Below are 26,745 nucleotides of genomic sequence, written 5' to 3' on the forward strand. Positions count from 1 at the left end.
TTTTGCTGAAAGACAATTATCACTTGTGGCACAGATAACATCAATGTTCTTCAGACACTTAAAATAGTAGACAGATACTATAAAAATAGACATTGATGAGAATTCTAAGTTTCTTTATATGAATATTCTATCATAGTCTATTTAGTTTACTTCAAAGCAGTTTATGCCCAGATTATGCAACAGCAGTTTATGCAACAATGCAGAAAAAGCACAGGATATGAGATTTATGAGTTACTGGTGGTATTTTCAGAGGCTTTAAGGGCATTATTACTTAGTTGCCTTTTCTTGCACTTTTACTTCTTAAAAATTACATCAATACAAGCGAAGTAATATTGAACAGTGCTGTACACTGAAAACGAATAGGAAATTTCTCAAGAGAAATTCAAATTACCTTTCATCAAGGTAAATTCTCAGCTTCTTCCAATTTAGAGTTCGTGTGCAAAAGATAAACTTAGCTATTTCTTTCGGCGAATCATCTAGTATGCCCTTGGACATAAAGTAGTTGACTCCCTGGGATAGAATACAGGTATATATAAATATGTTTATTTTTCAGAATGTGTTTAGGAACAGGTATTGTACTTGGCAATGTAGGAACATAGTCCTACTGGTTTGCTTTTCAGAACTATTCCTTTCGTTCTAAATTGCATTTCAACATGTGGAATACATTCTAAAATAATAAATCAATTGCAAAGAAACAATTTATTGTTATGGTTGAGATTTTACATGTATTGACAATGGGAAATTTTAAATTATGAATACCCAGTTCTTTAATAGTTTCTTTACAGTCTAGACTAGTATTTTGGTTTAAATGCTTTAAAAAAATGCATTTAAATGCTTCAGGGACAATAACCTTTAATTTCATAGTTTTTGTATTAAGAAAATCTTAGCCATAATGTGTTTAGCCTTTATTATCTTTCATTAAAACACTAATGTTCTCACATGTATACGATGTATCACATTCAAATAGATGCATTTAATGCATTTGTTTAAATGTGTAATAATGAAAATAAACACAAACACATTGATTTCAATGCATAGGTAAGTATCAACATATATAAATTACATACACACAAATAAGAACACTGTGCCTAACACTGAAAAAGGCTAAAAGAACAATTGTGCATTTTTTATATTCATATTATGATTTCCAAATTTCCCACACTTTGCCAAGCACACAGTTCTTATAGAATATACATGCCAAATTTCATGTAAATATAATTTAGCAATATTCTGGATTTTTCTGTTCATTGAAATAGCCCAAAGCATAAAATCATCTTCCTTATGATCTTAGAAATAAAACACAACCTAATGGGTTTTAAAAATACTCACATTTTTCAACAATCTAAGCCTGAGAATAACTAACCAACTAGTTTCAATTCAATTTGGAAAGGGCTGGGGGTAGTTCTGAGCATTTGTTACAAAGGAATCTTAAAACACTTAAGTGCAGTATCTCTTGACTATACCATAACATTGAAATAATGCAAAATGTGCAAGACAGTGCAATTCTGCATAGGATAATGTGCAAATACCACAACTAAATCCCCTAAAAAATACGTCTGAAATATTTTTTTGTAAAATTTCTGATGTCAGACTCCACAATATTTTGAAAGCCTGCCCTTTTAGTTTACATTGCACCCATAAAGATATAGGGACAACGTGCCATTCAGTGTATAGACTAACTTCCCAGAGTTCTTCAATTTTCTTAAATAAGAAATAAAGGACTGGGTGCAGGTTTGGTAAGTTGTTGATATTACTAAAGCAAAGTCTCAGTTATAGATTAAAAAAAATAATTAGAATATATGCTTAAGATGTGGTGAAAAGCCACCAAACACCTGTAGTATTATCTAGCTGCTTTTGCCTGTCCATGATTTTTGCTTAGATATCTACAGAGAATAACAGTTAATCAGCAAACTTTTTGTTGCTGTTGTTAAAAATAAATAAAAATATAAAGATTTTATACGAGTAGAAGAATAAAAATTCCAGCAATGTTAGGCCCCAATTTCAAGAAAAATCTTTATTCAGGAATGTGAAGAAACATGCACTGCAGTATAAATTTGCCTCTAAGTCCAAATTATATTATTTTTAAGATTGTCCATGATGTGGATGGACAACGTAAGGTTAGGTACTTTCCTAAATTAGACCTAAATAGTAAACTAAAAATGGAAGATAAAAATGAGCACCAACTGCATATTAATTCCTCAAGTATTATGGCAATCTATACAAGGCTAGCAGCAGAACATCTCCTTTACACATAATCTGACATAGCAAGTCTTGCCTGCTTCAGTAATAAGTATTTGCTTACAGTAATACAAAGGGAAGCCTGATGAGGAAGGCTCAGTAGTATTTCTGCTGCTGCAATATATCCAGCAAATACCTGGCATGCCTTAGAGGAAGTAGGATGAAAAGAGCACCATCTCCAAGGCAGGCAATGGGTTAGTTTTCTGTGACTATACGTGATTTCTCTCATGCACTAGATTTCAACTCAATGTGGGATCTTCACCTGACAGGCTACCAAGTCTTTGCAAAGACTTATTAGAGCCTTCTTCTAATTCCCTCTCTCTTCTCCCACCACACATAATGCTTGACAGTATAGTATCTTGCTCTGAATCCAATCTCATTATTCCTCATCTCCTTCATAAACTAACTGGGTATAAATAAAATATACTTCAGCACATGCTATCATTTTTAGTTGCTTTTCATTTCTTTGTAAGCAACCACAAATACTTTGCAACAATAGAAACTTGATTTCTCTTTAAAGTTCTTAAATTTTGGCTCCTGGCAAATGAAATTTGTTTACAAGATTTATGGCATGTCATAAAATCTGCCTTTTGTAACACTGTATACACTGCCTTGTATTCATCTCAGAACCCACATTTTAAATAAATTACATTTGGTAGCTAAAATGGTCACTTGTGAAACAGTTCTACACACTGTTAAAATCTACACTAAGATTATCTACCACTTATCCTCTCAAGTGATCCTCTTAGGAAATACGGGATTGAAGTCAGGTAGGCAGATCTGTGCCACTATCTACCTGGTCTGAAGAGATCTTTTTAACACTTAGGAAACTCCCCAGGATGAGCGCACACCATATGTCCTTCTAATTCTGGTTTAGTGGAAGAGTTAGTGTCAGGTGAACACTGTAAAGGCCAAGAATTTCAATAGCTCTGTGCCTGCCTAACTCATGAGGGCCTGCTTGTTACTATAACGTCCTTAGCATTAGAGAAGAAAGAAAGATGCCTTAAGGACACCTTGCCTTTGTGGCAAGAATTATCAGTGAATTTCAGACAGCTCTGTATAGAATCTTAATGCATGAAAGTGCTGATTGAAATTATATATGCAAACAATAACCATAGACTAACAGTAACCAAAAGACATTAATTGTATTTCAATATATTATCTTTTGCAGTTGCTCCTTTTTTCAAGTCAGACAATGCTTATTTCACCAACCTATTCTAGCACAGCACTGACATCCTATTTTCCTTTCTACCTGTTTCCAAGAACCTTTCCATTCATTCGTGTCCATACAGGATATATAAAATCAAGAAGTTCTTTTTTCAGTATTGATTTTCTTCTCTGCTGAGAGTACTTTCATAACATTTCAGTATAGCAGTAAACATTAAAACTTTTGTAGTTGCCTTTAACATATCTGCTTAGATACACATACAAAACAAACCAGACATATTCTAAGTTAATGGCATAGAAACTTTTGAATCAGTATTTTTCTGCACTTAATCACTATTTATTCACTTATTTCTACACATTCTCTCTTTTTTTAATAATTAAATTAAATTGTATGTGCAGTGTTAGGAGACAATGAAGTTTTTATGTGGTGTGCATTTAAAAGTAGCGCAGGAAAAAATGACAAATACATTTGTCATCTCACTTAACTATTTATATTTCAGATTTCACATAAAAGGTTGTACAAAGTTTCTATTTGTTTAGCTTTAATGGTTTTAAAAGATGACTAAAAATCACTAGTAGTATATTAGCATTTTAGGCAATTTATAATTCTGTGAGTTATATGCTTTTACATTTTAGTAGGATTACATAAGTTTCAACATAAAATACTGATTTCCTTCTAGTCTGTACTGTCTTAAAATAATTATTTTGATCAACAATAGAATTAGAATGTTCTTAAATATAAGTTCGAGGAAATACAGGCATTCAAGTTTAAATACTACCTTAATTATTTAGATAAATTCTTTAGGGTTGGTGACTGTCATTTTATTTTGTATAGACAGCATCTGGCATGGTAGGGCCTCGATTTCTAATTGAGTCTTCTAGGTCACACTGACATTATTAGTGAATATTAATTAGACGTGTGGTATTATCATTCTCATTTTTCCAGGCAAATGCAATTATCTTAATATGTTTCCTGGTCTATATTCTGGAACAAAATGCACAGTACTGATGTTGTATTTTCCAATAAGAGTTTTAAAGATTCTTTACAAGTCAAATTTTATGGTGACAAATACAGACATAATATAAAACATATATTTCAAACACCATCTCTTTCACTGTATGTCTTTAAAACAGAGTCTCAGTGATGTACACTTATAACAGCAGAAATCACAAGTAGAACATAGAATTTCTTGAAAACTCTAAAATCAGAGAAAGTGAATCTTGTAAATTACTATTTATAGATTCTGTGTAACATGAAAATATTTCTATCTGTCTGGACTACTTCAACTTTTAAGATAAATAAAAGAACTTCTTCCCTTTACAACATACTTTTCATATTCTTAGGACAGAACAATCAATGCATCTCAAATTTGGCTTGCTTAATAGAACACTATCAAATAGGGTAAGTTTTGAAAATGAATAGTTTAGAAATATACAGCATGGTCAACATGCCCTCATCTGAACTATTTGTAATTAGAAATCAGGTACTGTAGACTTTCATTTATAATCAAGAACATGTCAGAAAACTGATCTCACTGACAAAAATCTAAGGGCAGTTGGTAACGAATGAGACAATCAGAAGAGTGGAAACCCAGGCTTAGTATAACAACTGTCTCTCTGTACCTTATTGTTATTATGCTACATAAAGGAAATCCTGACCTCATTAAAGTCTGAGAGTTTCAGTACAGTCCGGATTCCAATAAAGCCATAAAAAATAAGTGCTATTAAACAGAATCAGTTAGAATCATTACCATTATGAAAGAAGCAAACCCAGATCCTCTTTCCTGACCAAAGGATTCTCTTTTCCACCCTCAGTTCCAATTTTAACTACATAGCATAGCTTTATGTAATAAACTTGACACTGTATTTTGTAGGGAGTTAAAACCAGAATACAAACCAGTGGGAAATAACTTGTTGCTTACGAATTCTGAGCCATAAGCATATGAGATATAAAATGAGTAGTTAATGAGAAACATTTCACATACACTACACACTCTTTAGAATAAAATGCAGCAGAGACCATGTAGGCAGATCAAACAAATTAACATTCATCATCAAGTGTTAATGCTAACAGTATACCACCCCTTGTCCCCAAAGAAACAAATCCCAAATTCCAAAACCTTGGCTACAATGGAGCTGCCATATGGAAAAAACAATGGAAAACAACAACCAAAAGAAATTTAGTGAGGAACCAAACATGCATTGGAGGTTTTTTTCCAACTGTGTGTAATGTGATTAGGCACATCCTTTCAGCAGAATGTGAGCACCTGCTATGAATTACACAAGCTCATGCACACAATACATTAAATTACAGCAGATATCACAACACCATGCACACAACAATGGCTAACCAGAGAATCCTACCACAAAGTGTGTAGATGCTCTTCCCTACCCCGTGAGCCACCGCTAGCTCTGGAGCTGATGCTGTGGAGCCTGGTTACCCATTTTCATGACATGGGCGGTGTCCTTTGGAGAATCTTGCTCCTGTGGCTGTAAGTATTCCTATTTTTATAGTAATTTGATCAGGTCTGTTATCAAATGTAAAGCAGAGTTTGGCAGGAAATTCGGAGACGCAATTTGTAATAGTGGAATGTCATATCATATATTCCAGTCACAGTGTCCTTATAATAATAATTCTGCCAATATCACAGTTGTACACAATAACAGCAACAGTATTAGTGAATTCTCCTGAAACTCAGGCCCTGAATGATTCCTACCAGGCTATGGTGCTCCACAGGGAGAGAGGAACAGAAGCCCTTAGGAGATATCCTGAGGTTCTCAGCTCTCACTAGGCCTGAAGCAGACTGTCCATACCACTACCACACAATATAACCATAATGAACCCAGAAGAATTAGGTGTAGCATAATAAACTTAATAGCTAATTAAGGCATACTCATTAGGTAGCTTTAATTTGCAGATCCTGATTTCTTTAAAAGTAACACATTTTTCACTCAGTGCCTTTTGTAAGGGATCCATATGCTTTAAACCTACCAAGATTACTTTAGATTAGGTTGGACTATAACAGCATATTATAAACTAAGACAACAAGGGAAAAAAATTACATTAAACAAATTGAAAGACAAATAAAAAAATTGGGTGGACAAAGCCTTTACCAATTAAACTTATGTATTATTGAAAACACATTTAAGTTACCTAAATATTGCGTCTCATTTGAAAAACTTCACATTTATTACTGAATTCACTAAAATCCTGCTGAAAATCCATGCAAATCAGTCAAATGGCAAGTGTTGGCAAGATGTCTCAGCACTGCATATCACAGTTAGGGCAGAATTCTACCAGACAAATACAAAACACTGCAATTTGTGACCCATAAAAGTAGAGAGTTTCTTTATCAAGTAGAATAAGAGATAAAGGAAGAATTTAAACTAAATCAAATTATTGTAATGATTCGTATGACTTCTGTATTTCATCCTGTGGTCAAAAGTTCATGTTTTCTGTATCATATCAGTAGAATGAACTATTGGCTCCTAGAAATGTATCTTTTTATGTCTCATGTCTTCTTCATGTCCCTTTTCCTACTTTGAATTTAATCAATTACCACTTCCTTGTGTATGTATGAGTGTATGTATGCCTTGTATATATGTAGGAAGTTTATACTACTTTTTTGCTCAGTAACGTGTACCTTCTTTTCCTAGGAAATATGAAACAGGAACTTGGCTTTGTACACAAAAGACTCTTGTCATTAAGGTGTTAATTGCACATCTCCCAGGCAAAAGCTGTCTACTCTGAATCTCTTTTCTCCTTTAAAAAGTGACAGAGTCAAAACAGAAACTGACCTTTCAAGTTAGTTACATGAATTAATAAATGGAAACCTTTTAGTCTGACATGGGGTATTTAAAAAAAATATACATTATCATATACTATAAAGAAAGATTATGCATAACAAACATCCACAGAAATTAAATTAAACTGATCTTTAGGATAATTCAGGAGTACATAATTTTCATATTTCAAGATTTGCTCCTTAATAATGGAAATATTTAAAAAGCCCTTACAAGAAACCCTACCTACCATAGAAGTAATTGGTGTTCCTTTATACCTCCTGTTTTAACTGAATTGGGATCAAACTCATACTCTGCTAAAGCATTTTTCCATTTTAATTTATGTAAGGGTATTCTCATCCTTTTAAAATTCACCATTGTTTCTTCAGTTAGGATCTCTGCCTCATTCCTTTGTCAATATATGGTTATGAATTTCTGGCATCCATAGGTCAGATTGCTGTACAGAGCACTTAGAGGCAAGCCATGTAAATGATGTGCACAGGTACCATATGCAAAAATGATCAGGATAGGGCTGTAACTTAGTATTAGCCATTCTTACATTAAAACACACACCTATTAAAACTTGTTTTTTAATATGGCTATAATTAGAAAATAACAATCTTGATTATTTAACTGTTTACTACTGTCAGCAACAGTTCACTTACCTCATCAGGGTTGGCATTAAAGGTGAGACTGCCCTCATCTAGCTGCATATACAATTTTCTAAAAGAAAATCCTAGAGGTGGATTCTTATTGTATATAGAACAGTGACCCCAAGTGGATTTGCACAACCTGTGAAAATAGAATTAGTCTATTATTAATATTCTTCTCCTTATTTCATGGAATTTAAAGAAATCAGGTGTAATCAATACTGCAAGACCAAACATTTAAACCACAGGGAAAGTTAGAAGTAGGTTGCTTGTAACATTTAATAATTAAGCCTTTTGCATATGTGTTGCTAAAGTCTTCATTTGTGTGACTATTGTTTTCTTCTCACACAGCTTATGATATATTTGAGTGCAGTCTCAAAACACATCCCAGCAGGTGGCATTGTAACATCCACAGACCTGAGACCTACTCCTGGTATAGGAACACAGGATAACTATGACAAGTTATACTGCAGCAGTATCAGTTTAACAAATTGTGTTTCTTTACTTGTGCTCCAGTTGTACTTGTGCCCCAGTAGGACACCACATCTGCACAAAACTATGCCCTTAACTCATTTCTTTCCCCATCTTCCCTTTTCCACTTGACTGTCCTTTTTCCAGTCTTGACCACTGCCATTCGTCAACAGCTTCCATCACTTTGCATTTTCCTTTTTCCTTTCCTTTTTCCTTTCCTTTTTCCTTTCCTTTTTCCTTTCCTTTCTGTCCCCCTGACTCCCTATCTCAGTTTCATTGATTTCTGTACCACATTTCAGTCCCCTTGATGATACTATCTGAAATCATCTTAAGCTTTCACTTCCTAGGCATGCCTAGATCCCTTACTGCGTTGGTAGTTCTGCTTCAAAACATCTCTTTTGTAAATGACATATGCTTAGGACCCAGCAAGTAGCCCCTTGAGGAAATAGGAGACATTTTGTCTTCTTTTTAGGAAGCTGGGTCTTATTTGTACTGAGTTCAAACTGCAACCACAGGACTTGCCAAAGCCTAAACTCAAACACATCCATTATAGGTACAGACTGCAGACTGCAACAGCTTCAGAGATCGTGCAGTTTGAGATTATTAAACTTCAAAATCAGGACACGTTTCACTACCACGGTGTGGACTGAACTATGTATGATTTGGAAACATTTCACTAAAAACAACTGAGCTATTTCCCTGGATGAGGAAAATGTGTAATTTTCCCCTTCTGTATTTAAAAAAAAAAATGTACTGCATATAATTAAAAAAATCTAGTGTTTTCAGGTTTAGGTTCAGGGAATTTATTTGTATTTAGTGTGGTTTTGATACCAAGAACCGAATACAAAACAACACATATTTACTCAACTGCCAACCTATTCGACGCATAAATGTAGAAGCTTAGCAGGATCTTCACTAGAATATCCATTACTTGCCAAGACAACGGTCCATTACAGCAGAACTATTGTGACTAAAGAAGTTATAATTGCATTATCCAACTACTGAGCTCATAGAGCATGACAGGAAGGAAAGCTGCTTAATTCAAATGCAGAGGGGCAAAGTAACAGATGAGGGAAGAGATACAGAGAACAACGAAAGGTAAAGAAACAGGACCTGAACAGCAACCCAGCTACCACAGTAACACTACCTACTGTCTGCTATGAGGCATGACTATGTTGTGAAAGAATACACAAGTTTTACTAACCACCTACTCTAAAGGTGAGTCTGATTTAATGCGTCTTTCCTAGTGTTCTAAACATCATACAACTAATAAAATATTTAAATTAAATTTTGATCTTAAAGTATTTTATTTGATAGAACATTCTTTTGTTTACTTCCTGGACATCAAACTCTGCATATGTTATATAAATGTGTTTCAACCATTAGGCTGAAGAAATTCCACTTGACACATTTGCAGAACTAATATTTTCTTTCCCCCTTCCATCATCATCTTATAAAAAAACATATGCTTAAGTTGCTCTAAGATACGTATAGGTGAGTTCTCATCCCCTTCTAAGTAGAGCTACAGCTGAAGAGGCTTATTAACTCAAGATAGATACTTGTTTGAAGTTCAGAAAGTAATAATACAAACCTTGGAGATGTGCTTTAAGCTAAACAAAAACTTGTCTGCATTTTTGTGGTTTTTTTTCCCCAAGCACACTTATGTAGTAAGCTCCACTAATACCTGACAATAATTAGAAATCCAGAATAACACATTATTAAACTATATTCATTCTTCCATTATGTTAAATCTCATTTAACTTAGAAAACTTTGCTAAGATAAAAATGACAAAAAGCACATGTTGAGACAAATTTAATCTAATTATTATGTTATCTCTAGGTGATACTATTTTATTTTTTGCTTACCCTTGCCAGAGAAGCTCATCGTTAGCAAGATCCTGCCAGACACATGAAGCTAGACAGAGATCAGTTGCATTTAGGTATGACAAAATGGTAAAACTAAGCTCTGGTGGCAGCATTTCCAAGTTAATGAATCCTTCTTGTTCTTTAGATTTTCTTGTCTTCAACAGGTGGTAGATGTCAATGCCTCCTTGGGCTTGCTTGCGGTGGCTTGTATTGGAAACACTGTTAGTAGCTATCCTCCTACCATTTTCTCTTGTAAGATAGCCTTGTCCACCATAGCCTTGGTGCTGCAGTTGCTGGTTTCTAGCAACTCTCCAGAGTCCCTGACCCATCTGCGTGCCTGTTGGACATAAAATCCGAATTAAATGTTGACAATGGTTTATAAGTATTTGTCAGACAGACTCAGCACACACTAGAAAAATAAAGCTGTAGGACTGATATGAATAGTAAGAAAAAAATTACTTTTGTCTATGTTATGCTGTCAATGTAATCTGTCTCCAATGATGCAACTGAGTAAATACTGAAAACAAAAACTATAAAAATCAGAAGATATTTTTAAAAAATATCTATGCTTATAGATGTGGTAGGATCTCATATGCATTTGAAATAATTTATGTTATATTAGCATCAGGAATTAAAAATGGAGCTTTAACACTGTTAAAGGTTGACATGAATGGAAACTGGTTTACATAAGCAGAAAGAAACAAGCCATAGATAAGGTGAATGTTTATAGGAAAAACTGGAGATCTGACAGAAAAAAAAAGCATTACAAAGATAGAAGTAGACAAATGACAGGTTCAGATACTGTGTGAAGCAGTTACCTACATAAGCATCTATTCAGGGGAGACTCAAGAATTCATTTCTAGATAAGGTCACCATTGTGGAGAAACTGTAGTTGTATGTAAAATATATTTCTTCACAACATGAAGAACTTGCTCTTTATTTTTCAATGCCAAGCTAGATTAAAATAACAGACAGCAACTTTTTATTGCAGTTGCTCAGTTCTTTTTTCTCTTTTCAAGCAACTAAATCTCCTCAAAGAGAAGTAGGTTACCAACCTTCATCCCAAAGGAGAATCACCAAGCATTGCTACAATCAGCTCAAGAGCTATAAAATGAATCAGTGGTAGGTGTGCATAAACCCACCAATTCACCTGCCATTCCAACTCCACCCTCCTGAGCAGGCAATCACTGATGTGCAGTGAAGAATCAAGCTAAAAAGCAGATTGTGTGGGTAGGCACTAACAGCCAAGATTCTAGACACTCAAATGGTCCCAAATTCCCAATTACATAACTCCATCTAGTATCTGAAACCTCTTGGTAGTTTGGCTATAACAAATACCACAGGGAAAATAACATTAAGTTTGTTCATACATCGCTGATCTCTGGCTCTGTTTGATATCAATTTTAGTCACATCGTCTTTATGTTACTTTGTTACCACAGCAATCTTTGCTGCAGTAAAGAGCATGATAGGATATGAAAAGCTAAATGTAAGCTAGATTAATGCTATATTGGTAATGGGTTCTGCTTTATGAAATAAAACACAACCTACACTCTCAAGACAAACCCCCCCTACTTTACAGTAATCGAGCCCTACAGCTGCTGCTGATCACAATCACCCCATGAGGAAAATGTTCCTTCCTTCGGCGTTATCGAAGCTGAAGCTTCGTTCACCGCAGCTGCATTCGTAGCCGAGGCCTGCTGACACCCCTAACGCTGGGGGACAGCCTCGCAAACCTGACCGCAGGAAAATAACGCCGGCGGTTCCAGAGGCACCGCCAGCCCCTCACACCGAGAGCCGCCCCGGCTGACAGGAGCGCCCCAAGAAGCCCCCTCTGCTGCAGGCTGCGGCCGCCCTCCCGCCGCCTCCGCGTCCCGAGGAGATCGGCAGCGTCCGGCTCGCCCCCTGCCTCGCACCTCACCCACTCACGTTTCTCCGCGCCAGGACGAGACATGACCCGAACCGGGACCCGGGCCGCCCCCCGGCTCGGCGGACACCGGCGGGCCTGGCACCGCCCCCGCGCCCCATTGGGCCGCCCCAACGGTCCCCGCTCCTGATTGGGTGCGCAGCCCGCCCGTCCGCCCGCTGACCCCCGCCTGCCCCGCCGCGGACGGGTGCGGAGACTCCTACACTCCTACCTCTGCGAGCTCGGGTCCCAACCGCCGCCGCGACGAGCCCGGCCCGAATCGGAGCGTGAGCCTCACCGGACAGGAAGGAGCTGGGCGGCCCCGGGCGGCTCCCGGCAGCGGGGAGAGGCGGTGGGAGGCGGGGAGGCCCCTCCGGCGCGCACGGACACCGCTGCCACCACCCCGGCTCCTGCCTGGAGGCTTTGACGTTCGCTGTTGCTGCTGGAAGTGACGTCACCGCCGGGGGAGGGGCGGGAAGCGGAAGCGGCCGTTGCGTCTGGCGGCGGCAGATTCGGTCTGTGAGGGCGGCCGCGGGCTGGCGGGTTCCTGAGGCGGACACGCAGGGCACCCCCGTCCCGGGAGCGGACGGCCAAGACACGCGGAGCGGCAGTTGCCGCGGGTGAGCGTCAGGATGTCCTCCGGGGCAGGGGTTTCTCTCCTTGGGGGCTGACGGCGCGCGAGGGAGCCGAGCGCAGGGCCCGCCCTCTCTGTAGAGACAGCGAGAAAAGAGGAGGGGGAGGTCTGGGCTCCGGCTGGTCTGGGGGCGAGGAGGGACGGGAGGAGAGCCGTCCCAAGGACTGCAGAATGTCTTGCCCGTGGCAGGGCCACGCCTTTTCTTTTTTTCTGCCGGTGTTTCGATGGCTTCCAGGGCAACCGGCCCGCGCCGCGCAGTTCCGTGAGCAGTTCACTCGTTCGCGAGTAGCCGACGCGCGTCTCTTTCAGCTGGGCCGACAGCGAAGTCCAGCGTTCGTTCTTCATGTTTTTGCATCTCTGCGTAATGGTGTGACTCCTCCATTTTCCCCACCTCATGCAACATAAGACTAAATATAATTTGAAGAAATTAAAAATCTTTTTTTTTTTTTTTTTTTTTTTTGTTAGGCTTTTCAAAGACAGTGTTTACAGTGTTAAAATACTTGGTAACGTTTATAGTGAATTTTTTTGCTTGCCTTGCTTGTTTTTTTTTAAATTCATTAATTCTCCAAATGTCACGTGTAATTTTGAGAGTTGTTCTTTGAAGCACTTGCAGTTCTAGCTTTTCAGCTCTTAAACTTTGTTATATCTAATTTTACTCGGGATAGCCAATGTTCTGTATTTTTTCTGTGATTAATTCCTATAGGCAAATGCTATATGCCACTTCTCACAGCGTTCACTTTACAAAGATGTTGAAGTGTCCAGTTCTGGGCCCCTCAGTTCAGAAAGGAGATTGAGGCCCTGGAGCAGGTCCAGAGAAGCACAAGGAGGCTGTGAAGGGATCCAGCACAAGCCCTGTGAGGAAGGGCTGAGGGAGCTGGGGGTGTTCAGCCTGGAGAAGAGGAGGCTCAGGGGAGACCTCATCACTCTCTACAACTCCCTGAAAGGAGGTTGGAGCCAGGGGGGGGTCGGTCTCTTCTCCCAGGCAGCCATCAGTAAGACAAGAGGGCATGGACTTAAGCTCTGCCAGGGGAGGTTTAGGTTGGATATTAGGAAGGAGTTCTTTACAGAGAGGGTGATAAGACATTGGAATGGGCTGCCCAGGGAGGTGGTGGATGCTCTGTCCCTGGAGGTTTTTAAGAAGAGACTGATGTGGCACTCAGTGCCATGGTCTGGTAACCACAGTGGTAGTGGATCAAGGGTTGGACTTGTTGATCTCAGAGGTCCTTTCCAAGCTGGATGATTCTGTGATTCTGTGAAAGTATTTTCTACTAACTTTGTTACTTTTATGATCTCTCGAGCTCTTCAGTTTGTAGTGACAGTAGCTGCCAGTTTTTTAAACCAGAGGTCTGCAGTAGAAAGGATTGATGGTACTGTTGGGAAACAATTTATATGATTAGATGAATTTATGTGTCTTCCTATTAGAGCTTAAGTTTTATGTCAGGCTCTTGAGACTTGCCTTGAGATGTCCTTAAATTGTCAGAACCATAGTGTGCATCCTTTGTAAGGTAAAGCAGGAATAGTTGCCTCCCTTTCCAAATACTTGAGGGTAAATTGTCCCTAGCCTTTAACAACTAGTGTTGTTTACTTGCACGTAGCACAACTAGTCACCCAGAACCTTGTGATTAAAGAGGAAGAACCTAATAATTAAAGAGGAAAAAGGGCAGAATGCGTGACAATCTTCATCTTTGTGAAAACTTCTGATTGTAGAGGCACAAAAAGAAAAAAAACACACTCAAACCCCAGACCATTGTGAGTGCAAGCTAAATTGTTGATTGGTTTGGTGCTTGTTTTTATTTTTTTAAATTGTAAGTGAAGTGGGTGTTCAAGAAAGGCCACACTGCTTTAATGAGTAGGGCCAAACAACAGAGCTTCAAACTGGAGTACCCATCAGCATTGATTTCTGACAAAGCTAGACATAATCTCTTGAGAGTGTTTGGTTTTCTGGTCTGAATCTTATGTGTCAGTCAAAGAAATAGGTTTTGTATCTTGAGTATATTTCTTCATGTGTAGGCTGCCAGGCAGTGTCTCTTTAACAACTGTATCGGTGGGCTTCAAAGTATTTGTTTTCTGTCAAATAAGAAATTCAGTGAAGACAGTGGCAGGCTATTTTCTCCCATGTTCTAGCAAAATATTGAACAGCAAATTTCTGTTTTAAAGTTTTATAGCTGAAATAATTAGTTTTTACTGAGGCTTTGGGTGAAGTAGAAGATTAAGCCAGCCAAAAGCAGATCTCAAGAATGTTAGAAAAGAGAACTCTTTGTGAGAAGTGTCTTTTTTTTTTTTTTTTTTTTTTCTCTGAACCATTTGAAAACTAAATTTGGCAGTTTGCTGATAGACTTTCACAGCTGTAGCAGTCTATCCAAAGCGCTAAGACGTAGGTTTTCATTTGTGATTTAAGAGCTGGATTATCATCCAGACTGTACTTTTAAAATCTTCTGTTGGAAAAGAAGTAATATCAGTTGCTTATAAAATGGTTGCAGTATACAGTAAATAGTACTTGTAGGCTAGCTCTAAATATTAATGTATTTTGAAGGAATAGAATGAGGAAGAAGGTTCTTTATTATTGGTACTGATATTTGCAGGTTGTGTTGTTTTGGGGTTTTTTTACTGTCTGCTAGCTAGGGGTAGCTGCCAGTATTTTTAGTTCTCCTAAGGTAAATTTGATTTGTTTTGTTTTTTTCTCCCTGTCTCCTGTTTCTCCATCTGAGAATTTACTAATCAGTTCTGTTTGGTAAAACATTAATGTGAAAGTGTGAGCTTCCTGTACTTAGTTATTCTAAAACCTAATTTGCATGATGGCAATTTCATGCTTTATTCTTTTTTTCTTGTCTTGCCTTTTTTTTCTTTGTCTTTTTTTTTTTAGTTATTATTTTGCCTTTCTTGGAGTCTTCAGTTTCCTTGCAAGATAGTTCTGCAGGGACAGAGGCACCTTTTTATTGTAGTTTGCAACAATCCTTAGCCAAGTCTCTTCTGTGAAATGAATCCCACAGTATATTAAAATTAGATTCTCAACTTGAGTGTTACAATGTAGAAGCTAAACAGGGACCTTTCGGTTATCATTCCAATGAAATTGCACCTATTTTGAAATATCTACACAATCCGTTGCCCCCTGCCCCCAACAATTTAATTTAATTAAATTGTATTTAATTGATTGTATTTAATTAAATAAAAGTATTTAATTGATCATGTAAATAGAGAAGTATTGTCTATGGTGGCTTGCTAGGTTTGCCTTCTGATGTTTATAAATCCAAATATTGTGCTTTTGGCCAGTGAGCTTGGGGCCAGGTAAGGAAAGGATTAAGGCACATTCTAAACTGAAAAATGCAAAAAGTTTTCTCTGCTTGTTGCTGCTCCTATGAAACAGTGGAGAAACTTGTTTTCACCCAGTGTTCATGGATTTAGCCAGATCTAAATTCATAATAGGCTTTTAGATACCTTTGAATATTTTAGATAGTTGATTGGATTGAGGATTACTACTTTAACCCCACTTAGAATTAATGAAGATGATGGCTGATATTAATTGGTATTGAGACATAACTCTGTGCTGTATCGTAACACTTTGGAAACAGTAGTGTTTAGAAAAGAGGAGCAAAAAATCTTTAAATTCCAGTGATAATACTGTTGCATTTTGTAATTTTTACGTACGTATTTTTTTTATTATTTTTTTATTAAGGAGGAGAATTGCATTGATTTTGTAATCTGAAAGAAAAACAGCATTTGGAATAATGGCAACAGGAGACCTAAAAGGAAGCTTAAGAAAAATAGAACAAGGACTTCGCTTGTTAAATTATCCAAGAGATGTGGATTACACAGTGTAAGCAGCAGTATGAATGGATTTGTACTAACACATGATGACAAAGATGTGTAAACAAGATATATATGTTATGTGATGTTAGTATTTCACTCAGTGATGACTAAGCAGAGCATATGTCTGTGGGAAGTTGGGTTTTGATACATGTGAAGTGGAAGATAAAAGGATGCACTCCTGCTGTTCTGAGCAATCCTTAGAATAATCCTGAAGTGTATCACTATCTTGCTTCTCACTCTTCTGCTGTTCTCTTTTCTTTGATTAGTCTCTCACCTTTATGCTTTCTTTGTAAACAAAGCTTTCTTCAGGAAATTTCATTCTGTGAAGACTGGAAAATAAAAATGCTGTCGAATGTTGAGTTGGAAATGCTGGTAATCTTTAGACCTGACAACGTTAAAATCACATGAGGGTCACAAAAATGTTGTTTGGAGCATTTTACAGATTGCAGCAAAGAGTGATGAATGACGTATGCCTGGATAGTTTGGTATAATATTAAAACAAGTTAAATATTTGAATTCATGTAATGAAAGACTTGTTATCTTCTGCTGTGTAAAATACTTTTGTTTCTCAATAGGTTAGTAAAGGGTGATCCAGCTGCATTTTTACCTATCATCAGCTATTCTTTTACATCTTTTTCAACACACATAGCAGAACTGTTGGTGAAGTGTGATGTGGAACTCACAGCGAAAAGTGACTTGCGTTTCATTGAAGCTATTTACAAGGTATTTGTCTTCATGCATTTTGCAGAAGAGCCAGTTTTCAGGATGATCTCATAATTAACTAAACATCTGGATGAGTTTTACTAGGCAGTGAAAATTTTTAGCAATGAACATGAATTATAATTCTGTTAGTATTTAAGATGAGTAATAAGTCACTCTATGGCAAGTCTTTACTTAGATTTTCATGAAAATAAGGCTGGATATTGTTAGCCAAATTTCAATTTTGAGACAGCTGCAGAATCAGCAATATTATTGTGTTAGTTGTGAAGAATACTGAAATATTTATTACACAAAAGGTTTATAGAAGTGACCTTAGAAGAGATCGTAACAGCAAAAAATCCCAGCAAACTTCAATAAGTGTAATGAAAACCCAGCTGAAAAACAGCTATTTTAAAACACCCTGCAAAATTAATATAGAAAGTCCAGTTTGTAGCACTTTATAAATTAGAATGAAATAAAATTCTTAAATGAATGAAAATAATTTTGAACTATACTTAAAAATACACATAAACACATTCTTATAAAAAGTAGTTTGACCTTAATACTAGCTTATTCAGACTAGTTTTCCATCTGAGGGCAGAGACTCCTTTACAAAGAGGCTTTGTGGGAGTTTACTTATCCTTTAATGCATTTGCTGAGATTAGTACAACTTTTTATTGTGTATTCAGTTTGGAATTAATGTCTAAAATAATTTATTTAATGAATCTTAAGATTGTGAGTTAAACCTTACAAGAGTGATATGAATGTTTCAGAAAGAGGTATATTTAAAGTCTATATAAAAGAAACAGCTGAGAATACATAAATAATCACATTAGAAAAGATTGAAATAGTGAAGAGCAGAATAAAACAAGATTGTAGAAAAACAAGAACCTGAGCATGCTGTTTCTACAACAAATTGTTGTTGATTTTGAAAGTGAAGTAAACTCTTATTTTGTTGCAGCTTCTTCGAGATCAATTTCAGTATAAACCAGTTTTAACAAAACAGCAGTTTCTTCAGTTTGGCTTTGCAGAAAGAAAAATGCAGATTGTTTGTGATATTATCAACTGTGTGGTGAGAAAACATAACGAATTAAGTAACTCAAATAAGGTACTAATTAAATGGTGACATTCTTATAAGTTTCTTTTGACATGGTTGATGCTGCAGGTAGCTGTTGACCAGTTTATTTGAAGATGCACCATCCCTGTTTTAAGATCTTTAGAAGAGACAAGAAGCTGCTAATGCTTCATAGCATAAACAAAAACCAAACTAGAATGAAGATAAATCCAGTATATGGTATCTTTACAGAAAGTTACATGTTTTACTTTTAAACATAGTGAATGTTTCTGTAACTTGGTAGATGTTGCAGGTAGGTTTGAAGATAATGCAAAACTCTGATATGTTCAAGTTTTGGTAACATTTAATTTAAACATGGCAGTTGTATTTGTGTTGCACTGGAAGACATCTCAAATCTGAATATTTTCATTAATCATATTTTTTTACATTGGTAAGGCATTGTTTTTTATTGGAGTATGCTGTCTATCAGTGTATGCTTTAATAAGAGGAATTTTCAGTCTTACATATGTATTCCTATGTTGGAAAAATGCAGTTTTTCCCTCTTCCCTTTGAAGGTTAAATCCCAAATGAGGAAAAAGCACAGATCTTTTAAATATGAAGTATGGTCAAATTGTAATAATGCCCTTGCTGATCCTAGTGGCAGTACTCTGAATTCCAAACAGGTATGAAAATAGTTTAAAACAACTAATTTATAACAAGTCGGGCTCTTTTTGTAGTATGTGCTTTCAGTTAGGTTTTAATGCTTCATCAGACCAGTTGTGGGTTTGATTTTTGGTTGGCTGGTTGGTTTTTGGTTGGTTGGTTGGTTTTTTTGTATGGTTGGTTGGGTTTCTTTACCCCAAAGTGTGGCTGACTGAAGTAATAATTTCCATACAGATGATACTGCTTCTCTCTTCTAGTGAACAGTTGGCCTCAAAGTCTTGGTGATAATGAACTAATATTTGCTGTTTGAGTTGTGTCAAATGGAGGAACATAATGAAAATGAAGATACAGTTGGAAAAAGAATATACGTGTTTTTTGGACATTGAAATGTGTTTGGCCTAATTTTGTAATATTTTCAGTGCAGCTTGCAAAACTTTTCTCATTTGTCTAAATCTGTTCAGCAAAGATTTCTTAATGTAACATTTTTCATGGCTTAAGGTTTAAAAGAGTTAACACCTGATCTTATGCAATGTGCTATTCTTGACCTGTGCAGGAGACAGCTTTCCCTACATTTTCTGCTAAGAAAGTGCAAAGTAAAATTATACAAAACTTTTAGGATTGTGCCCATTGCATGTTAGTGATTTCAGTTTAGAAAGAAATAAGAAAATAATGTTTTTCAGAGAAATTTCATAATACCATGTTTGGAATGCACTGGCACTTCTGGTTGTTGAGTGGTAGAACCGAATAGGGATATATATGAGTGTGTTAAGAATTCCATAGAAGAGAAAAGTTTCAGCTTCAGTAAAACATCGAGGAAACTGTAAGAATTAAAATACTGCACAAAGCTAAGAATTGTGTGTGCTTAATCATTAGGTAGTTTATTTTGGTATGTGGTAGGTTGTGATCGTAAGTCTTGGTTCACCTGGAAAGAAAGGCAAAATTTGTCTCCTATTTTGTTCTCTCTAAGGGGAGAATTGGAACGAAGTGTGTAGCTGGTCAGACTATTTTACTGACAGTATATCCACTGACTTTTTTTGGGTTTTTTTTTTGACATGGTCAAAAGAAGCCTCGGGTAGAGCGACATTCAGGAACTGAAGTTAGCAATGATCTTCATCCACCACCCCTTCCAGCACAGGGGAATAATGAAGAAGAATTGTACCTAGATCATGATGTTGTGGAAGTTAAATGTGAACAAGTAAGAACCTTTATTTTAAGATACTGTCCGCATGTATTCTTAACTTTTCTTACAGGGTTTTGTTGAAGGAATAAAGGTGTTAAAAAGGATAGCTAGATGTTTCTTAAATATAGCTAATAGATAAATAATAAATATATCGAAAAAATCAAGTCAGTGAAATTGTACTGTATTTTCAAGAGCCAGTACTGTCAACAGTTTTTTTTAAAAGCCAAGTTCCATGAACAGTCATTTTAGGATGATTCTTAAGTAAGAATTTTCTAGTGTAGCAGAACATGGGTACTGAATTTGAGGAAGATTCCACTTAATTTAATAGATCAAATTATGAGTTATCTCTGTTTTGAAATCAGAAGATGTGTTCTTATTCATATTTTCAGGTTGTAGAAGATAATTCTCAGATTGAGTTCCTAAAGAATCAGCTTGCTGATTGTCAAGAAAAGCTTCATAAACTAGATTGGGTGGAAGATAAACTGCGTGTTTTAGAAGAGAAACTGAAAGGAAAGGTGATCATAGATGAAAAGGACTGGAGTAACTTGTTAAGTAGAGTTTTGCTTCTTGAAACAGAACTGTTGCTGCGATCCAAAGAGGTATGTTAATGTCTATTTTTCTTCTGTAACAAAAAATGCCAAGACACAGTGCTGTCAGCCTGTTTCTGTTCTTGCCCCTTGATGTATGATTTTCACTGTTTTTAAATGCATTAGGTGAATGGAAGTGCTGTTTTTGGAGCTGGAGGAATTTTTTTCTTAAATGTTAGATTCTCTTGTTTTCTCATGCTCTGTGAGGCAAAGTTCTCCATTGGGAATTACTTCCTTGCAGGAGCAGCAGGTGTAGCTAAGACTGTTTTCATTAGTAGTGACAATGCATATTTTCATTTCCTAGTGAACTTGAAGAAGGAAGCTTTTGAAAAACCATAATTATGCTGCCTTTGAACCATAGCATCAATTTTGTGATCACAGTCTTAATTTCAAAGTATATTTGAGTATCTCTCATGTATCCTTCAGATACTGTCCAATGCTTTTCAGAAGTTGAAAACCCGTGTGAATTCTTATCAAAATAGTTGATCAGTGTTGCATTTTCTGTCATAAAAATATTGAATTTACTTGTAGCAAGGAAATCTGTGCTGCTGGACCTTCAAAATTAAAAATGTCACAGAAACTTGTATACAATACATGTGTCTAAATTAAACCACCAATGCTAATGTTTTCTGCTTCTATTGGTCATCAGAAGCCTTCAGCTGAATGGCCATTGACAGTTTTGTTCCTGTTGCAAGTGTTGCAATTCTCTTCAAGAGATACTGCATTTGTGATAGTAGCAGTATTGGATACCTTATGTTTCAGAATTGGTTTGATCTTTCATTTCTGTAAATTTGCTTTATTATTACTTCAGTAATCAGTTTATTGCAGTTGTTCAAAGCTTTGAAATAGTATTAACATTAGTGTTGCTTAAAAATTTCCAGTAAGATAATTTGTATATTTTACTGCATGTTACTGAAAGAAGTCATCTGCAAAAACAAGTTTGAATTTAGTTTGTGTGTGGCATTGTTGCTTGTCTTTTTTTTAAGCAAAGGAAGTGGGTTTTTATATTAAAAAAAAAAAAAAAGTCTTCAAAACCTTAACTTATGTACTTAATTTTGCAGTAAGCATTTGAAAAATGCCAAGAAATAATCCTTTGGGTAGAGAGCTGCTGTTGCTTTGTTTCATGAAATTCCATCCAACCTGTGTTTCACAGATATAGAAGCAATTCATAACTACTCCTTTCTTCTTATTTTTGCATGTTTCAGAGAACTTTTGGCATCTAGCCAAGATAGCAGGAACACTTAAGACGTGTCTTGCACTGCTGCCAAAGTAGCAGCAGCTGTGCATTTAACTCTGAGAAAATCTGAAAGGTACCAGATCCATTTAAATGAAAGGAATTAAGTGGAAGTAGTCAGTGCAGCTATCTCATCTCTTTTGTTTGTTTTTTGCTTGTTTGCTTGTTTCAAGTTATCCATAAATCTGAGTTGTTTTCAAGCTTCTTTCTACAGTACCTATTTCTCCCTCATTTATTTATTTGGGTATAACATTTCTCCTGTTAACTTGTATAGATATTCCAGTATATAAAGGCTGAGATATCAAAACCAGTAAGGCACTGGTGAAAAAGTCTTAGATGTGTTTGAGTATAGTTTTTTTTTTTTTTTTATTTTGTAATAAGGAAATTGCAATCATGAATTTATTGTTAGTAGAATATTAATTTTGTTTCCTTGTTTATGAATGTTTTCTAAGTTAGACTTAAACTTAGAACCTTTCTTAAATGACCACTCTTTCATTTAGGAGCTTGGGAAACTAGTATAAAATAGACTTTAGAGTTATAAGCATTCAAGTAGAATTAATTTTAGGTTATCTATAAGTTAATTTTTTAGGGCCAAGGAGCTGCATTTGAGTATCAACCGGAAGTAGAAGGTACTGCTGTGTGCACTATATTTGGACCTGATATTGACCTGTTTACAAACAGCAATACTGATATTAAAAAAAACCATGAAATAGATTGGCTTTTTAATGCACTATATGGATGGATTTTTATAGTCCTGTAAAAATACCTGTGCAGTGCCAAAAGATCCACGTGGTATTCCAAATGTATACATAGTTCGTACTTAAGTATACTTCTGTTCAGTCAAAAGATGATTTAAGCAGAGTGTATGGCTAAAATGGAGTGAACTTGTATTTCAGAGAGACTTGTCTACAGAGTTCAGCAATATAAGTCAAGAATGTGCTTCTAGTAGAATTCTGGTTTCTCCTGGTCAGTATTAATAATTTCCTTTTTAATTAACATCATATGCTAAACACTTCTTGCTCACCTTGACTAAAAGAGTTGTTTTTTTTTAAGTAGACAATTGCAACTTCGTGACCTGTGAATTTAGATGCATGCTGCAAATTAGAAGTTAACCTGCTTGTCATTTCATGTTTATAATTTATTAGAAGCTTTATTTACTGATACAGCTGTTAAATAGCATAGTAAGTAACTGAAAAAATCTCGAAGAGGCAAATTTGATAGCTAAAGCTGTGAAAAACAGTTATGTCAGCTGCACTTCAAAGCAGATATGTTTAAAAAATAAGCCATTTGTAAGCACAAATAAATAATATTTGCTGTCATGGGTTTGTTACAGTTAAAATAGTGTCACATTTATGTTGCTTTTTACTTTTATTATTGGGCTCAGGACAAATCAGGACTTGTTAATTCACAAACTGTTTCTCCAAATCACTGCTGAACATTCTGTATTGCGTCATCCCTGTTGCAGTAGCTACCAGGTATCCAGCTGACATTTTTGCTAAATCTATTTTGAAAAGCAAGACAAAATCTTTTTCTTGTATTTCCAACTTAACTTTCAATAGTATACACGAAGTAAATAAAACAGCCTTGAGTGGGAAAGAAATTAAAAACATTTCCCAAGCCATAAGTTATTCTTCTCTCTTCCCCTTGCATCATTCGCTGTATTAAGTTGGACTGTTTCCCCTGTGGCAGCTCTTATTCCTACCATCAGTAGTAAAGAGGATATTTTATTCCCCACTCTCACTAGGCATTTTTGTCCAGTGTTGGGCTGTTGCATTAAAATTAAAAGGGAATCTCGGTAATGAAGTTCCCATGGAAATGAGGAAGGCGATTTCTTGGTTAAGTCTAAACCTGTTTTAATTTTACAGTCTCAGAAATGAGACTTTTTACACATCTTAGAATCCTGCAACTTGTTTTCTTCCTTCCATAAGCTTAGTGTTATGTTTCCTACACTTGAGGACTTCAGAGTCAGCAAACAGGCTGATGGTCTTTAAAAGCAAATGTTCATATTTTCAGACTTATTAAATTCTTCTGAATACTACTGTTTTTCTAAAATGTGATTCAGGAAATTTTAGGCTTACAAGTTATGCAGTCAGTCTTATATCTGAGATGTACAGCACTTGGAATGCTTTGCTCTTTTTGGTTGTAGTGCTCTTCAGGAATCACAGCTCTATAGAAGAAACACTTTTTAATTGTAACTGCTTAAAAAGAATTCAATATGATTTTAAATACAGAATAGTGTAGCTAAACATGTTCCAAAGATATGGTACATGGATGGTGTCCTTACTGAAAATAAGGATGTAGGATGAGTTTTTTGGTTTTTCTAAATATTTAGTTCTCTTCCCTGTCAATTGAAATTGCAGAGTATTAAAGCCGTCCCAATGCAAAAGCAAAGTCTGCTTCTGCTGAATGGATGCTAAGTGTGTCCCAGTGGGAGAAGAGCTAGGGAAATAGCAAGAGCTTGATAGAAAATTTAGGCTGAAAAAGAAGGTGATGATTTTGTTTATATTTCTACTGCTTATAAGACAGGTTACTTCCAAATTAGAGACTTTTGAACTGCTAGTTTACCGTAAAAATAATGGAAACAATTTGAAATTACTTTAAAATGTCTGACCCAGTAAATTAAACTTTCTTAAGGGCTGATTTCACTGTAATCAGGATAAAGGCAGCATTCCTAGTAATCTGATTTGAATTTGTTTTAGGTGTGTTACACATAGTATACTGCATTTTGTTTTAAGAAAAGGAGAAACATTTTGAATTGCTACCAGTAGCTTTTCTTTTTCCCTCTCTAAACAATGCATTCTCTTCTGTTATTGCATACTGTAAATCAAGCTATTTGATAGCTGACCTTGCAATAGGAGAGCAAAAAGGCAAAGGTGACATAAAAATGAGTATTTCTTCATAGATACAGAGAGGAAGGAGGAGATGCCAGAGAGTCTTCACCAGTTGTCTGGATACAGTTCACTATTAACCACCGACCCTTCTCCCAAATCCGTGACTATTAATTCTCATGGCCTGACAGATGTTTCAGAGGTAAGCAAAACTGGCAAATGCATAGTTGATTTCAGAGGTCAAAAGAACAAGTAACCATTAGTTTTAGTTGTATATACTACTAGTGGAAAAACAAGGAAGCTATGCAAAATTACATCTAGGTCTGTCTCATAAAAATCCTTTCGATACGTAAACAGTGGTTAAGGGCACATTTTCCTCTATGATTTTTTCAGGTTGAAAGTCTATCTGAAGAATGTTAGCTTTGAAGAGGTCACTAACTGTGTTGCTTTTAAATTGCAGGAGACAACAAGACAAAGAATGGAAAGGATAAGTAAAATGTAAGTAATAGGAAAGGGCAGCAGGAATTCATTTCCTAGGAGGCAGTTGTACTGGACTAGGGCCCATAGAGAACATACATATGTGTTCCAAACCTCAAAGGTCTCTACATCAGGTGTGGCATTTCCTTATGACTCTACTGAATAATAAATCCACTTACAGTTCTGTGTTTGTGGGATGAGTCACTGTTTTGGTTTTTGAAAAGCAATAGAAAGCATTCTTAAGAGTATTAACTAGAGATTAAAGAGTGGTTAGAATCTGGTTGACAAAGAATAGAAATATTATTTATCTTCTGAGAGAGATTCTCTAGTTCTCAGTCCTGAGGTCTGCAATTAATTTTTCTTTCTTTTTTTTTTTTTTTTTTTTTTTTGTAATAAATTTTTTTATCACACTTGAAGAGAAATGCTTTGGTGTGTAAGTGTTTCTTTAGCGTGGCCAGAAATAAGCTGTATCCTTTTTTGTGATTTCTTCTTTATACTTAACATTTGTTGATATGTAGTAGTCATTTAAAATACAAAACAATTGAAGAGGAAAAGGGGGTATGAAAAGAAACTTAGTTTCATGCTTGTTACTATGTTGTGTTCATTAGAAAGTTACAGACAAAGCTGCAATTTACTATCATATTTTAATAAAAATTTGTGTGTAAACACAATTTAATTTCAGAATTGAGGAAACCTCAGAATTGTTGAAAGCCTCAAGCAACACCTCTGAGAAGACCTGAAAGTACAGATCTTTATACCTGGTCTCTGTAGACTTATGGATATGAGAACTAATATGTATGTTTGACAGCATTAAATTTTTAATATATCAAATTTGTAATGATCACCATTGCTTTTATTCCATTAAATAAATATTTTCAAATGCATCTGTGTATTGATTTCCCTTTGCCCCACCCATATTTTTTGGTTTTAAACTGTTCAAATAGCTTATTCCCCCACCTCCATAAAGTGGAGTCATTACAGCAGTGTATTTTTCTGTTGACATTTGTTAGCAGTGTGCTAAGTAATATGTTTTTTAAAGTGCAGGCTTGAGGACCATGGTTTACATCCTGTTGGAAACATTCCAGCAGGGACTTGCATATTGCACCCAAGAGATTTTCTTGCATACCATCTTGCCATCTGTACTGTTAAATAAGTCTTAATGAAAACTTAAATACACAATTTTAAATCTGTACTTTTTTGATGTTTTTTTAAAATATAAATTTTCATGCTGAGCTGGAGAGCACCAACATATTATGGCTTCCATTAACACTGACAGAGTGAGGGGCAGTTTGATCCTAAACACTAAAATGTGCAAGTCAGTCCACAGGCTTTGACTGCAAGAGATGTGTTGAGTGTTTTAGTGTGCTTACCCAACACATTTTAAGACCAGTAGCACAGATGGAGACCATCCAGTATACAAAGATACACAACAGTTTTATGATTTGGAGGCGTATTAAAATTTCTCTTTAGAGACGTAAGTAGATGTAAGACTTCCATAAACTT

The 26,745-nt window shown here is 36.1% G+C and overlaps 2 protein-coding genes across 7 annotated transcripts in view; one reads left to right on the top strand and one right to left on the bottom strand.

Annotated features, from left to right (window-relative positions):
• The window catches only part of FBXO8 (F-box protein 8), a 14,261-nt gene extending 1,815 nt beyond the window's left edge, over nt 1-12,446 (bottom strand). The window contains exons 1-4 of one of the 2 annotated variants that reach the window (XM_071743195.1): nt 12,312-12,446; nt 10,176-10,512; nt 7,854-7,980; nt 392-510 (exon numbers count right to left, since the gene is read on the bottom strand). In XM_071743195.1, the coding sequence (XP_071599296.1) occupies nt 392-510; nt 7,854-7,980; nt 10,176-10,504 (575 nt within the window). In that variant the 5' untranslated portion in view covers nt 10,505-10,512; nt 12,312-12,446. Of the gene's footprint in view, nt 1-391; nt 511-7,853; nt 7,981-10,175; nt 10,513-12,089; nt 12,205-12,311 lie in introns of those variants that run through there. The other variant, XM_071743196.1, reaches the window with a different exon arrangement.
• A 101-nt stretch (nt 12,447-12,547) lies between these two features.
• CEP44 (centrosomal protein 44) lies at nt 12,548-26,126 on the top strand. 5 transcript variants are annotated; one of them, XM_071743194.1, is made up of 11 exons: nt 12,548-12,699; nt 16,387-16,527; nt 17,096-17,243; nt 18,181-18,291; nt 18,849-18,956; nt 20,000-20,131; nt 20,506-20,715; nt 22,834-22,903; nt 24,840-24,967; nt 25,226-25,263; nt 25,925-26,126. In XM_071743194.1, the coding sequence occupies exons 2-11, from the start codon at nt 16,439-16,441 to the stop codon at nt 25,980-25,982; spliced, it is 1,092 nt and encodes a 363-aa protein (XP_071599295.1). In that variant the 5' UTR covers nt 12,548-12,699; nt 16,387-16,438; the 3' UTR covers nt 25,983-26,126. The 5 variants fall into 5 exon arrangements, 4 of the variants coding, with proteins under 4 accessions (XP_071599295.1, XP_071599294.1, XP_071599292.1 ...); XR_011725749.1 differs by having other exon boundaries at nt 12,549-12,699; nt 18,181-18,327; nt 22,834-22,860; XM_071743193.1 differs by having other exon boundaries at nt 12,549-12,699; nt 18,181-18,327; nt 20,003-20,131.
• Nucleotides 26,127-26,745: the final 619 nt, after the last annotated feature.

The sequence above is a fragment of the Heliangelus exortis genome, chromosome 4 (genome assembly GCF_036169615.1).
Source record: "Heliangelus exortis chromosome 4, bHelExo1.hap1, whole genome shotgun sequence".
NCBI classification, from domain to species: domain Eukaryota; kingdom Metazoa; phylum Chordata; class Aves; order Apodiformes; family Trochilidae; genus Heliangelus; species Heliangelus exortis.

Excerpts from the sequence above, each read along its gene's own strand:
- CEP44 (XM_071743191.1), top strand. The coding sequence starts at position 16,439 with ATGGCAACAGGAGACCTAAAAGGAAGCTTAAGAAAAATAGAACAAGGA. Across the intron at positions 22,904-24,839 it reads TAGAATTCTGGTTTCTCCTG|ATACAGAGAGGAAGGAGGAG; the intron begins GTCAGTATTAAT and ends ATTTCTTCATAG. Across the intron at positions 24,968-25,225 it reads GCCTGACAGATGTTTCAGAG|GAGACAACAAGACAAAGAAT; the intron begins GTAAGCAAAACT and ends TTTAAATTGCAG.